Below are 14,624 nucleotides of genomic sequence, written 5' to 3' on the forward strand. Positions count from 1 at the left end.
AATAACATCTCACACAATTTTACACTATTGTAATAGTTATCCTGGTAGAGATGATACCCTTTATCTAGAAGCTGTAGCCCCAACAGATCGACAACTAATTTCTTTATAGGTCTTGATTTTCCGCAATAAATTTCAAAATTCCAAATATATCCACTTGTTGGTTCACAAACAAAATAAGTCTTTATACCATACTTATCAGGTTTGTCAGGCACATATACTCGGAAGATAAGACGTCATTTCCAAGCGATCATTCCTTTATCTATTGCAATTTCCTTTCCAGGGATATATGTGTTTCTAAATTTCCCCATTAATGAGTCTATAATTGGCCTAACTTTATACAGGCGATCTTCACAGTCAGCTGGTCATGCATCGTTGTCTGCAAAATGAAGAAATTTCGAGATCTGTTGGAACCGCCGCAAAGACATCTTTTGTCCATACCATGGAGTGTGAAATAGAGGCCTAGTGGACCAATATTCTTCAATTTCGGGGCGTCTGTCAATTCCTGTCATGAACACAATTCCTAAGTATGTCAACATTTCATCTGGTGTGACATATTTGTAATTGTGTTCTCGAGAGTGAGGAGCTAACTCGTGTGTTGAAGTGCTGGTGAAGTGATTGGTTTCAGTTATGATGTGATTTACTAAGCCATCATCCAGAAAAATTTTAATCCATGAAAAGGGGTGCATTTTATGTGTTACATCAATTTTGATCCCGGAACTACTAGTAAATGGAACTATTGTTGGTACAGTGTCTCCGTATGTCCATGAGCTGGGCGTGTCAGGCACTGCACTCGTGGTGGCTAAATGTTCATGATTACTGTCTTGTGGATCATTGTCTATCCCTGTATTATTGTCACTATCAACTTCATCTAATTCAGGAATCATTATTTCATCACCACTTTCATCATCAGCACAAATCTCGTTCACAACACTTTCGAGCAGGTCTGTAGGAACACTCCAACACTTGCTGCGAGAAGCCATGGTGAAACTGAATGAATGTGAAATATTTTCTGACCTTTTCCTTCTCGGAGGGTTCTGACAGTAATATACACCCCCACAAAGTCAACAAGGGTTCTTTAGAACCATGCACAAAAACTATCATAAATATGTCTCTGGTTGATGAGTGCCAAGACAGCAAAGAAGGGAAGAGTGTATCAAAGCGCTAAAACACGCCAACGCCAGGGAATGGCTGGCATCGTCCGGGCACAAAAACTTGCCCGCGCCAGTCAAAGAGTTAATGATCTGTCATATAGTTTGCATGTTATACTGACTTGACCTGAAGTTACCATGGTGGAGAAGATGGAGAGATAAGGAGGCATCAGGTTTCTTCAAAATGTTGGTAACTAACTAATAGGCTACATGGCATAACAACTCAGATCACAATGTAAACTACACAAGTATAACACTCTCAATCACCCATGTTGTGGAATAACCAAGTAACTTTTAGAACCCCTTAATTATTGACTATAATTTCCGGTAATGATGTGTTGCCTATAATATGTATGTATCAGTGACGGTACACAATGATTTGCAGTAGAATGTGTATCTTCTCACTCCACTGTAAGCTTCCATTTTACTATTCTACTGCTTTTAGAGCCAAGCCACTATCACCAAACAAGGAGTGTTTTCTTCTGTTATAAAGAGATTCATATCATTATTTAGTAACCAGCAGCTCGCTCTCACTCACTCACTCATGGAGCCGAGTCCTTCTTGAGAAGATGCCAGTTGTGAAGCTACTCAAGAACTTCCCACCATTTTATGGAACCTGAAAGTTCATTACCGTGTTCACAAGAGCCCTCCACTGGTCCCTATCCTGAGCCAGATAAATTCAATCCATACCATCCCATTCTATCTCACTAAGATCCGTTTTAACAGGTCAAGGATTAGGTCAACTGAAAAAAATCCAATGACCTCATCGGGACTTGAACCTGCAACCTTCAAGCTTGTAACATAGTGCCTCAACCACTACACTACCGCATGCCCCAAATGCAAGCAGGTATAGTGGCTATTTCCAGATTTTTGGATTATCTGTTACATTTAATTATCCATGCTACTTCTTCCATAGTCATAAGACAATTGAAGTTGCACTATACATTATATTGTAAGTACATGAAGAAACTACTCTGTAACTTACAGAACATCCCAAGCCGTGAATGTATGCTACGATCCTCTTCTGCCTCACGTATCCTGTCCATCTCAAGACATTCAACAATTTCATTACGACGTTCAACCACCTCCACTAGGCGCTGGATTAACTCCTCCTCACGAGTTTTATCAGAATCTGTTTTTGTATGTTCAGGCACATCCATCAAGCAACGAATCTGGTATTCCAAATCTGCATGCTCCTCTTCCAAACGCTGCTGGCGACGCCTGGCACATGTAACAACAATACATCAGTTTGCTGGTGATGCCTGGCATATTTACCAAGTAAATCAGTTTGCAGGTGATGCCTGGCATATTAACAGTACATCAGTTCATGAGTTTATATAGCATCAGGCAACAGGGTGACTGTGAATGATGAACTGGAAAAGATGTGAAATGAAACAGTAATAACCTTTTCACAATACATCTTGATACCTACATTTATCAGGAATGTTCTCAAATCCCGAAAATATAAACTGCTTCATCAAGGTCAGAGCTTCAAAAATTATCTATGAAACTGTCATAGGGAATGAAGAGTACGAGAATTAGGCATTTACAAGAATGTATTCAGCCACTATAAAACTGGTCTAGGGGTACAGAAAACAAGCTAATTAGCAGTCTAATTACTAATAAATGTGAGGAACTTTTCTGATTTATGTTAGTAGATCTAAGTACAGATTAATGTTTAAAGAGGAATCATTTAAAATAAAAGTCACTAAAATGCTTGTGAAATTTTACTTCTAAAGCAAGCACTGTTCTTGCACAATAAAATTACACACTATCAGAAATATCTGATTAATATCTGTTACTAATACCCACAACTGCGTGTTCACTTCACATACTGCCTTTCATGTCATGGAAACAAGGCAAGCAACAGAAAAAGCACAAAATTTCAGGGTTTCTTTTCAGAGATTTTGGTATGTGACATTTAACAGCCTAACCACATAGTTCAGTAGCAATCAAACTGATAGAAGAAACAGTTCTATAAACACTATCCAATATTTCATCCACACTAAACAAAAACAGAAACTGTGTGAAAGACATTTTGTCTCAACCACCCAGAAGGGTAAATCTCAATTCCATCTTATAGCATTACTTGACACAATTACCACTTAGTTTATAATTTCAACAGAAAATTACATTGAAATCCCAATTTAAACATTCTCTAGGGAAAAGGATTTTCTTACAGTAAACTGAGGTTTTCACTAAATGAGAGTTATGCAACTTTTTTTTTTCTTTGGCACTACAGCCCCAGTGGGCCTAGTCCTACCTCCATGAACTTTTCCATTCATTTCGGTTTTTCTAGATCTTAAACATATGGTAGGACTCCTTGGATGGGTGATCAGCTCATCGCAAGGCCTCTACCTGTATACAAACATAGAAAAACGCACACAAACATCCATGCCCTGAGTGGGATTCGGACCCACGTTCCCGGCTTCCGGGCGAGTGAAGACATTACATGCCTTAGACCGCTCGGCTACCGTGAGCAGCGTTATGCAACATTACATTACGAAATTTTTCTTAATCTTAAAAGAATTACCATATATAATTAAGATAAAATAAAATCTTTATATAAGGAGTTAAGAAACTGTTTCTACATAAATAAATGCAATTACATAATTAATAATATCAAACTGATTTCTAAAATAATTAATGTCTTATTAAATAAGCATAATGGTTGTGCCAAAACATGAACATTAATTGTCATTTCAACAATGTAACATTAAATCAAGGCATGAGATATGGAAGGTCAACAATTTCTTGCATAAGAATATTTACTAAATTTAAATTAATTAAACATGGAAACACAGAACACTGCTTATACTGGGTTTTGATTGGGATCAGAAAAGATATTCACAAAACATGGGATTCCAGTAAATGCAGGAACATTAAACTGGGATTTCACCGCATTATTTTAGATTGACACTCATACTAAAATTTGCCACTAGAGTAATTTACTTGCAGATTTCCAAGATATCCATATTTTAGAATTACTAGGGTAGAAAAAAGTCATACTTACAAGTACATGAGTTCTGCCTGCCGGCGGAACAATTCATTCTTTTCATTAACCAATTCAAACAGCTGCAACACTAAATCTTCGACATCAGGAGTCATACTGGAATCTGAAATCAAGAATGAAAATAAGTGAGTAGAAGTGAGTGCTTACAGACAGAATGGCAAGAAAATGAATAAACTGAAACAAAATAAAAATATGCAGCAAGAGTATATATATATATACACAACACACACTTATATATATATATATAAGTGTGTGTTGTCTGTCCATTTGTTTGTTTGCTTGTTTGTTCTTTATACATCACTGCAACTACTTCAACCAAATTTGGTGTAATGGTAGATCTCCCTGGGGTGGGTTCAAACACTTAAAAGCGTGCAGCTGAGTCCAAGCCAACCGATTTCACCATGACTTTCTATATAGAAAAGGCATCTGGATCATGAACGCAAGATCAGGACAACAATGGGATTGTTATTAAGATATGGAACAAAATCCGAAAAATGTTCTGCTGTTGCTTGAATACAGATGAAAAGCAAAACTATTTTCTTCCATATCTAGAATAGGGGGGAAACTGCAACGTATATTCTGCCACCACTAGATTCATTATAAATTTTTGTTTCTTATATGTATGTATCATGCTCTTGGAACATCAAAGTTTGTCTTTCAATCTGTGTCATCCTGTTTCTTCCAGTGTGTCATACAAAAATCGGTAAAGATGAATGATGCTCACCGTAGAAAATTTGTTAACTTTGCTAGTATATGAACATGATTTTGAGTTCAGGCTAATTCAAGTCACCATTACTTGTTCCATTAGAAAAGCCTGGGATCATGACAACAGTGGAACTGCAACAGCAATGGACCCTACCCCCTTTCTTCCAAATGATGCACATTAGAAAAAACTGGCAAGGAGAAAAGATGTTCATTTTGGAGAAACAACCCTGAGAAGATTGCCGATTTTGTATGGGTTCGGGCCCTAGCCTTCACCACTACTTCCTCTGTAAGGAAGGTATTGGGATTGTTACAATAATTGGATGGTAACAAAAGTGGTATCATTGGTACCTTCTGTGGTACAGATTAAAGTGCTAGTGCTTTGGATGGTGCTTGTAGTGCTGTATAAGAAAGTGTGATACATGTAAAACTCAATGTAACCAGATGTTTCAACAATTCAAACACTAATGTTCATCACTGTTAATATCTGGGGCCTGATTGAACTTGTCATTTTTTCCCCCTGCTGGCATCCATGCTCACCATCATTACTGTTTGGAGCCTGATCAAATTTATCACGAATGGTTTTCTCCAGTGTCACTCCCTGTCGCTCCAACTCCTGCTGCTGCACCTCAATATCCTCTAACTCTCTCTTCACTTCCTTCATTGGAATGGCCTTTATCTGTCTGCGCTGCGGTACGGGCCGTGGTGGTGCTGGCCCTTTTTTCCTCTTCCACTGACCATACGTACTCTTGTTGGGCCCAAAGACCAACTGCTGTTCACTTGGTGACATGGGACCTACCCAAGAAAATTAACTACTGCATGATCTGTTTCATTACACCACATAGAACAGAGTCTCAGAAATGTGCTGCAGATGGTTGCGCATTTGCCACAGGAAAGTTAATGAAGAGTGACCTTGGTTTAAATGTATTAACATTAAAATAAGTAATTTTCATCACATGCAATGTGTAAAAATAAATTAAATAATATATTACTTTTGTTGATTCAACTTAACATCCAATGTCAAATTTCACTAAAAATCTTTCTCATAAATACAGATCCAAGACATGAGACCATACACAAATTAAAATAGATGGCATGTTTAAATTGTATTTCCAGAGCCCTGATATAATAAGATTAAATAAGATAAGTTGTGACATCAAAAATGATGACACAACTAATGTGGACAGAACAAGAAATATATATGAAGTTCTGGCTATAAAATGTCAAGGGAAGAGACACCTTTGGAGAACTATCAAATAATAACAAAAGGTAATATAAAACTGTATATTAGAGACATAAGTTGTGAAGATGTGAAGTGCATTTAAATGAACAATGAAAGAATCAATGTGGGCATTAATGAATATGTTATGAATTTTCACAGCTAAAGGATTAATAGCATGGGGAAAATCCTGTAGCATGAAATTTAGGTAGCTTAGCATATCATAAAACATAAAGTAATGTATTATAAGGAACTCAGTTTCTCACTACTGCCTAGTATGTTAAGAATAGCCCCATGGGCCCAACGAGCACCCTAACAAAAGAATGGACATTAGGACTGCTAGGAGTTCTTTAACGAGGCTCATTTGCAGCATGAATATACCCATCACTACCTTCTACTGTCATAACCGAGAAAGCAGACATTTATACCTGCATTTCTCCTATGCACCTTAAGCACAGAGACAACTCTGCCATTACCACTACACTTACCAAAACTAAATGTGTCCGAAATTTGACTCTGTCGGTTGCGATTTGTCACATCCTTTTTATTCTTTTCACGTTCCCACTGCAAAGAATTAGATGGTGAATCTTCTAGCTTTGCAACCACAAGTTTAGCCTCAGCAAATGAGAGTACAGTACTCCCTTGTGTTGCTGCAGGTGGAAGAGGGGCTGGACGAGACTTACGATGGTGAGGAGTAGCTTTTGGAGAAGGTGAATATCTCTGCAATTCAAAGATTTTAGAGTTCTCTTAATGAATTGTAAGTACTTACATCTGCACCAATAAACAGCTGATAACACCAGTCCAAAGAGAAATTACATGATAATTTAGAAAAACCCATTGTCAAAAAATATTTTCATGAAATATAAATTCAACAAAACCACTTTAATTTAACATTTTGAAGCTGAATACGTGAGCAAGTTAATATTCTTAAATTGGACTGAAGTTATTTTCTGTAAGTCTGGGGAGGGAGACATAGAATATGAATGAACACAGTTAAATATTATTAGGCAAAGCTATACCTGTAACAGGCCGTGAAGGCCCAAAGGGTTCTGAAATGTCGAGGCTCCCATGGGCTCTGGCATTATCATGATGAAACAGTATCTCTCTTGCATATGGTCTGTAAGCTTTCTGCAAATTACATCCTGAAGCTTCAACAGAACTTCACAGTACGATGCAGAATTCACATTTCTGTGAGCTTTTGAAATTGGGCTAACAGTACTCAATGAGAATTAAAAAACATGGTAATCATAACCTCTGCAGCTGATGGCGTAACTTTAAACTTGGAGCTTACTGGCTGAAGATGAACTGGGATGTTTCCATTGCATTGAAACACGCTTTGATTCGGGTTGGTAGTGATGCGCCCACGATTCATCCCCAGTAACAATCCTGTTAAGTATATCTTCTCCTTCATCTGAAGGATGTTGCACGGGTGGACCCATTTCATTAATTTTTTCTGAAACCTTCAATTCTCTGGGCACCCACTTCCCACAACTTCAAATGATCAAGCTATATGATATATGCTAAACCACGGAAACACCCTAGCACAGATGTTATACTGTCTATCGCAAAACAGCATGCTGCTCTTAGGTATGATCAGTATGATACTCCTCTGAACATGCATATGCATATGCGCATTTGCTACCTAGACTGTCATCAAGCTGGACTGTGCTGCTACCTAGTGATACATATAGAAAACCTATTATGTCCATTACAGCTGTTTTACTTCCATTTGTGACCCATTTACTCACTCTCCTTCATATTTACAATTATACCTTAGTACATGTAACAAATTAAAAACAACTCATAACTATGCTTTTACATTACAGATAAAACATGGGCAAGAAATCAGAACACAAAGATACACAATTATATCGACATCGTACCATTTATAACAAATATACATACAATTTAAACTAAAACCTACAATCAAACACAACACACATTACGACCACCATCTACATTTTATTACTGCATACACAGTTTATAAAACTTTAATAATTCTATAAAATTGCAAATGTATTTTCATATATTCATCCCTAAACATGTACACAACTCTTAATTTATGACACTGAAAATGGATCCATTTTCATCATAATTCTGCATAAACATAATATACTGTCACACGTTGCCTGGTATGTATGACAAGAATGATGGGTTCTGTTCAGATGATTGGATTTATTAGCACCTTGGTTTATTAGCACCTTGGTTACAATCTCTCTCGCTATTGCTGTTCCCCCACTTTATAATTCACTGTTACACACACACTAGTCCTCTCCTGATAATGCAATTAAGAACACAAGAACTAGTGCTTCAAATCACTCCAGACATTACACTTGATTAAAGCCTAATCACACACTAAGTCTTGACACGACGAACTTTCCGTGACCATGTTCCACCAAGAACTCAGAATATAGAACTGGACTTAAAAACTGAAACTTGTTATGTCTGTAACTGTCGTTACATAGCCTCTGCACCAACCACACAGAAAACACAGCCTTTATTGCTGACACGTGTTTACTGAACCATTGCGTAACAATGGTCGTGGCACGGATCCCACAGAAAGCCAGTCATGTGATAGCTACCTTGCCAGTCCATTGGCATGCTGGCTGTTACCTAGCAACAAGCTATACATTCGCCCTATTGTTGAGTGCGCTTATGCGACGAGTTCTTTATAGCGCCATTGCCTACATAGCTATACACATTAAAATATTTATTGTTTTTATTCATATGAACCTGATGACAGTCAAAAGAGACCAAAACACATAGTGTGATTAATATAAAAAACTGAATGACTTATGATTTTCACTTGATCTCAACCATTTTATTATGCAATAATCAAAATGTTGTAGTGTGATATTAGAAGTTTAATATCACAAACAACTACATAACAGGATGTGTAAAATAAAAATGTTACATGTTTCCATGACAATGAATACAGGCAAGAAAGCAGAGGAATTGTTGGAGGAACCATAACAACACTATATAAAGAAAGTCAGCATGACATGAAGATGTCAAAACTGTATGACTCCCTGAGTCATGAGACAGTAAAATATGGTCATATGTCCAGCAGTACTAGAAACCAAGAATGACTGTGCGGGCAAGGGCTATCAACAATTTATTTGACAGACTGAAAATGTCAAGGCAGCTGCATGACTCCCAAAGTCGTGAAATAGAATAATATGGTCATGAGTCTCACAGGACCCAGAACCAATGTCTATTCTGGTGAGGGCCAGCTGCAATTTACCCAAACCAAACCAAAGCCAGAGCTGTTGGTTACAGAAACATTATGGAGTCCATGTTGTCAAAGCCAAGCTATGAAGACATAGTAAACTGAAAAGACATGAAAAGTGCCATAGTTGTTTTCAGAATGTAGAGCAACTAGTATCCAATAAATTCAATTATCAATCTGAACTCTGTGTATAATCCTAGGCCATGTGCAGCCACATATACGAGGACAACACAAGCTACTATATAACACTTGACAAGAAAGGTGGAAGGACATGGACAAAAGCTACATAAGGACAACTTTTTTTCTTGCCTGACTTATTCAGTGATCTGACATAAAAGAAAATCAGTAGTTTTATGACAGTTAAGCATAAGAGAAAGTGAATGTCTCAGTACCTGTTACTGCCAAACTACTGAATTGAGGTGATATTCAGTCAAGGACAAAAGATAACTTCACTGCATGGGTCTGGAGAGATAAACATAAAGTACAACACACATAATCCGCCACCAAATGGTAATTCTGTAATTACCATGGAAATGCAAAATCTCAAGAATTATACAGGACTATGACTGACAAATTGGTCCACAAGCTGACAAAGCTGACACGGGTGGCAGAATGGTCAACAGTTATTTAATATAACACCAGACATGGAAGTGAACAAAAAGTCCTTCTTCACCTGTCAGATTTGACAATTACAAACAGTTTCCTCCTCTAGACTTCATGTGATCCCCAATCCAACTTCCTCTCATAGAACATACAGGCTGAGAGTTTACACTGCTCATGTTGAATCTGGACATATCATTTGTACTGCAGAAAACAAGCTACTTGGCTTGAGGTAAACTTCAGCAATCAATGGTCAGTCTGATCCTCCAGAATGTACTTCTGCACCTATTCTGCAGGAGCAATAAAAAAAAAAGAGGACAATAGAATGCAAGTGGCACGATGTGGGACATCACACTACTGAATGTTCTGAACTTATAGTCTCGTTTTCCATCTCTAATGCAACAATATTAAATTAATACTAATTCATACTTAGTTCACTAAATGTTCATTAAATATTTAAAATGCCATTAAAATTACTAAATTATATGTACATTCAGCGTTATGCTACGCGTTTCAGCCACATTTTTTTAAAGGAGTCTACTGCACTGTGCACTTGGTCAAATAGTATTCATTAAGGCACATCATTGTTCTTATTATTATTATTTTTAATTCTGATGTTGCAGGATGATTTTATAGGATGATTTTTCTTCCAATCTTACATAATGCGGTTGTTTTCTTGTAATGTATAATACATGTTATCAATTTAATTCTTTATGAATGTTTTAGGTTATGCTACCTCCGCATATGCAGATGTTGTATTTTTTGCACTTAAATGCTCAGTTGGGTGTGCCACTCTCTTAGTTGTGTGTATCTAGTGTTGCTTTGTGTTCCTTTTACTGATTCTGGTGTGACCGTTCTCGCTTAAATATCTTTCTAGTAGCGAGTGTACTACTACCTATTGTAAAGCTCACGTACTGTTTGGAATATAGAATTATGTGCTTTGATGTGTATATCTTTCATGTGTAAGTTGTTCCCACTAATTTTGTAAATGTTATATTTTTCTAATGTATTTAAATGTCTGCCCTTCCTTCCTGTTGTTATGATATCCATAGTATCTTTTATTGTACCATATGCATGTCTCTTGGCTAATATATGATTTGAATAGCTGGAATTACTATTACAATATTAGTCCTGATGGCATGAATATGTTCTCTATATCTTACGCTGAACATACTCCCAGTATGACCATTATATTTCAGTGGGCAATCCAGGCATTTCATCTGATATATGCCGCTACTGTTATATTTATCTGCTTGTTCATGAAGTTGTGTTTTGTGTGGAAAGGCTACGCTAAGTTGCATATTTTGAAAGAGCTTGGTTATTTGTCTTACTTCTTCTCCGCAATAAATAAATGTGGTCCATTTTGTTTTGTGGTGTTTTGGATCTTCGTGTATGTCTTGTCTCAAGTAGGTTTGTATTGTATTCGTCTTCCTGTAGTATGTTCTATAGCGCTTATTTTTTCTGTTTGTTTTGATTTATTTATTACTGGATATGTGCTTAACAGATTTAGTAGATATTTAACACTCAACAGTTTATGTTCATATGGATGACATGAACTATTAGGTATTATAACAGCAGCCTGAGTAGGTTTTCTGTACACTGAAAATTCTAATAGTTTGTTCTCGCAATGTATTGTGATTTATGTATACTGTAGTCAATAAGTTCGTGGACTGGTCCAGAAAACGTCCTACCAAATAGGTATGCAAGAGAAATGGTTTATTTTGCTATGTTTCCTGCAGTGCAATACACAGCAAAAACATGGCAACTAGCTTATATTTTACTGGGTCAGCCAGATGTACAATTTAAGGCCAGGGTATGGTAAGCTGGGAGATAAAGCTTCAAACATTGCAGATAATAAATGGGACATTAAAAAAGAACTTGAAAAGTAATGTTTAAAAAGAGAGGTCAGGATATCAGAAAAGAATTATGAATGAATAATATTACATACAGAATTTCAGGTGACAAATAAATTATGTGAACATGATATAAAACGCCTATAAGAAGGGAGTCTGCCCAAAGGAGAAGTTAACTGGGATGTAAAAGACCAGTCACTCTATTCCTTGAAGATGAGGATACATGAAAAACATTTAATTTAAATGGCTATATAAGAGAATGGAACAAAAACCTAGAGAGGATATGCAGCAGAATTCCTGGAATTACATCATGAAGAAGAAATGTCAGAGGCACAAAGACAATAATGCATTCACAAATTCCTAGTTTACATATACTATCAACTGCACAGATTAAATGCCATCAAATGACAAGATGATGATGATGATGATAATAATAATAATAATAATAATGATGAACTGGGAAGTCACCATGGCTAAATGTAGGGAATTACATGTCATCAATCTGGAAGAATCCTCTGTCAGGACAGCCAGTCTCCAGCCTGAGATTTCAACCTGAACCTCAACATATGAAACAGGAATATTATACACTACACAGCAAGGATTGGTGCCAGAGAGAAAACCACTTGGCCAAATAAAGAGAAGCAGAACAACCTGAATTGTGGCCAAATTCATGAAGGCCAGCCAGCTAAGTAGATAAATAAGCAAGCAAGTAAATAGGTAAATTATTCCATTGCATACCAAGGCTGCTAACTCACCGAGCTGGGACATGGGGATGAGGCCCTGGATGAGTTATCAGATGGGGCAGTTATTGTTTCTGAAAACACGTCCTGAGCCCTTGGTGGAGCTGGTGCAGGCTTCTTTTTCTTTCTGTTCGATGTTCCACCAGCTGAACTGAGGCTTGACAATGATGATACTGACCCAAACTTGTCACTGCTGTTTGTCTGCAATGATTTGCGGGGCACTGGACAAGGCTCAGGAGTGACGCCCCTACACCATGAAATAAATATCCCATACATTCATTACGAAACATCTGTAAATCTCTATGTATTTTCATTAAGTTAAATGTAGTGGCAAGGTACTCTTTTAACATTTTCATGGTGGGAAGGCAGTTCCCTACTTGTGTAGTCCTGCACGAGGCAGCATATATGCAGCAAACTGATGTCTGCTATATGCCAGATATAAAAGCTTGCAGTTACAAACTGCTTTTCAACAGATGTCAGTAGACGATAACTCTGCAGAAAGCTGACATTTTAAATATCATGACAAATAACTTTCTGCCTAATATGGCTGATAGGAGACTAGGTTTTTCTGCAAAAAGGAATGTTTCACAAAATATCACTATCTGAAACACTACTAGATATGTTGCAAGATGACCAATGCAAATTTGAAAAGAAAAAATCTGTGAAACAGACTGCATGGAAACTAGTTTAAAAAATAAATACTGCAGAATGTACTGCTGCAATGAGCTCAGCACAGGCAGATGGGAACCATGCTATGTGACGGTTAATACATTAACACATTCACATAACATTTTCCTATTTACAAGTATATCTGTTATGAAAAATTCAAAAATTAATGTTGGGCTCCTAGGGATCTGTTGTATACAGCACACAAAATAAAAGTTATATGAGCCCATTAAAGAACCATATAAACCAGGAAGACATAATGACAGAGAGAAAGAATATATCAAGAAAGTATCAATACTAAATATCTTAAGTAGTTACTATAGGATTCTGACGATGGTGTATAACACGCTGATATATTGGGTTTCTGGACTTTGTCCATCGTCCTGGTTTTTAAGATAACAAAATCACGACGTTTCGGAAACTGAATCTGTTTCCGTCCTCAGGTGAACATGACATGTTTTGTGACATTGGTTTGTCCAGTGATTGAGGCTAGCTCTTTCTAATGGACCCAACAGAATAGGTGTTTCCCTTTTCCTTCACCTGAGGATGGAAACAGATCCAGTTTCCGAAACGTCGTGTTTTTATTTGTTATCTTAAAAACCAGGACAATGGATAAAGTCCAGAAACCCAATATATCAGCGGATTAAATATCTTAGTCTCCATGCATTCTATGCTTCCATGGCTTATCTCAGATCACTTTCAAATCATGCCTTCCATGCCATTATCTTGAGATCAGAAAAGCCCAATTTAAAGATTTATCAAAACAAGTACAAAGAAGAAGAAATGAATAAATATAAAGATGGAAGAAAGATGCGGGTAAAAGGGAGGAATAAAGAAAGAGCTGAGAAGTCTGAATTACTCACACGTGCCACATTTATCTGAATACATGACCAAGGTTTCTTTGTCTAATCTGTCACATCAAAAATGAAGGCTTGTTTTATAATTTCATGATTTGTTTAATCCGTCTTGCAGTGCGTACACTTATCTATCTTCTTCTCTCACTCACACTACATGTTTCGGCATAAAAATGCCATCTTCAGGTGCTACTCAATTCACGTCAAACTAGTACATTGTATGCCTTGTCTTCACTTTAAAATAACTACAATATATGTCCATCATATATATTGACAAATGTCAATCGTAAAAATATTAAAACTGTTCAGGATTCCCGATCGCTACGTCGTATCTTATTACACCAGTCATGCTCATCCTACTCTGTTGGAGCTCTTCTTCCCTATCGTGTGTATTGTGTTTCTGTTGCGTCTTGTTCTCGCGACTGCGTGCGTTATGCTGTTGGGTCTGCAACAGAAACATAATACACACGATAGGGAAGAAGAGCTCCAACAGAGTAGGATGAGCATGACTGGTGTAATAAGATACGACGTAGCGATCGGGAATCCTGAACAGTTTTAATATTTTTACGATTGACATTTGTCAATATATATGATGGACAT

General features: G+C 37.1%; 1 protein-coding gene across 2 annotated transcripts in view; it reads right to left on the reverse strand.

The window, feature by feature from the left end:
• Positions 1–14,624, reverse strand: part of LOC111868198 (MICAL-like protein 1) — a 75,725-nt gene that overhangs the window by 3,214 nt on the left and 57,887 nt on the right. For both annotated transcript variants that reach the window (XM_023858637.2, XM_023858638.2), the window contains exons 6-10: positions 12,520–12,751; positions 6,571–6,802; positions 5,404–5,658; positions 4,162–4,264; positions 2,134–2,369 (exon numbers count right to left, since the gene is read on the reverse strand). In XM_023858637.2, coding sequence (XP_023714405.1) covers positions 2,134–2,369; positions 4,162–4,264; positions 5,404–5,658; positions 6,571–6,802; positions 12,520–12,751 — 1,058 coding nt within the window. The remainder of the gene's footprint in view (positions 1–2,133; positions 2,370–4,161; positions 4,265–5,403; positions 5,659–6,570; positions 6,803–12,519; positions 12,752–14,624) is intronic.

The sequence above is a fragment of the Cryptotermes secundus genome, unplaced genomic scaffold (genome assembly GCF_002891405.2).
Source record: "Cryptotermes secundus unplaced genomic scaffold, Csec_1.0 scaffold146, whole genome shotgun sequence".
In the NCBI taxonomy this organism is placed as follows: Eukaryota; Metazoa; Arthropoda; class Insecta; order Blattodea; family Kalotermitidae; genus Cryptotermes; species Cryptotermes secundus.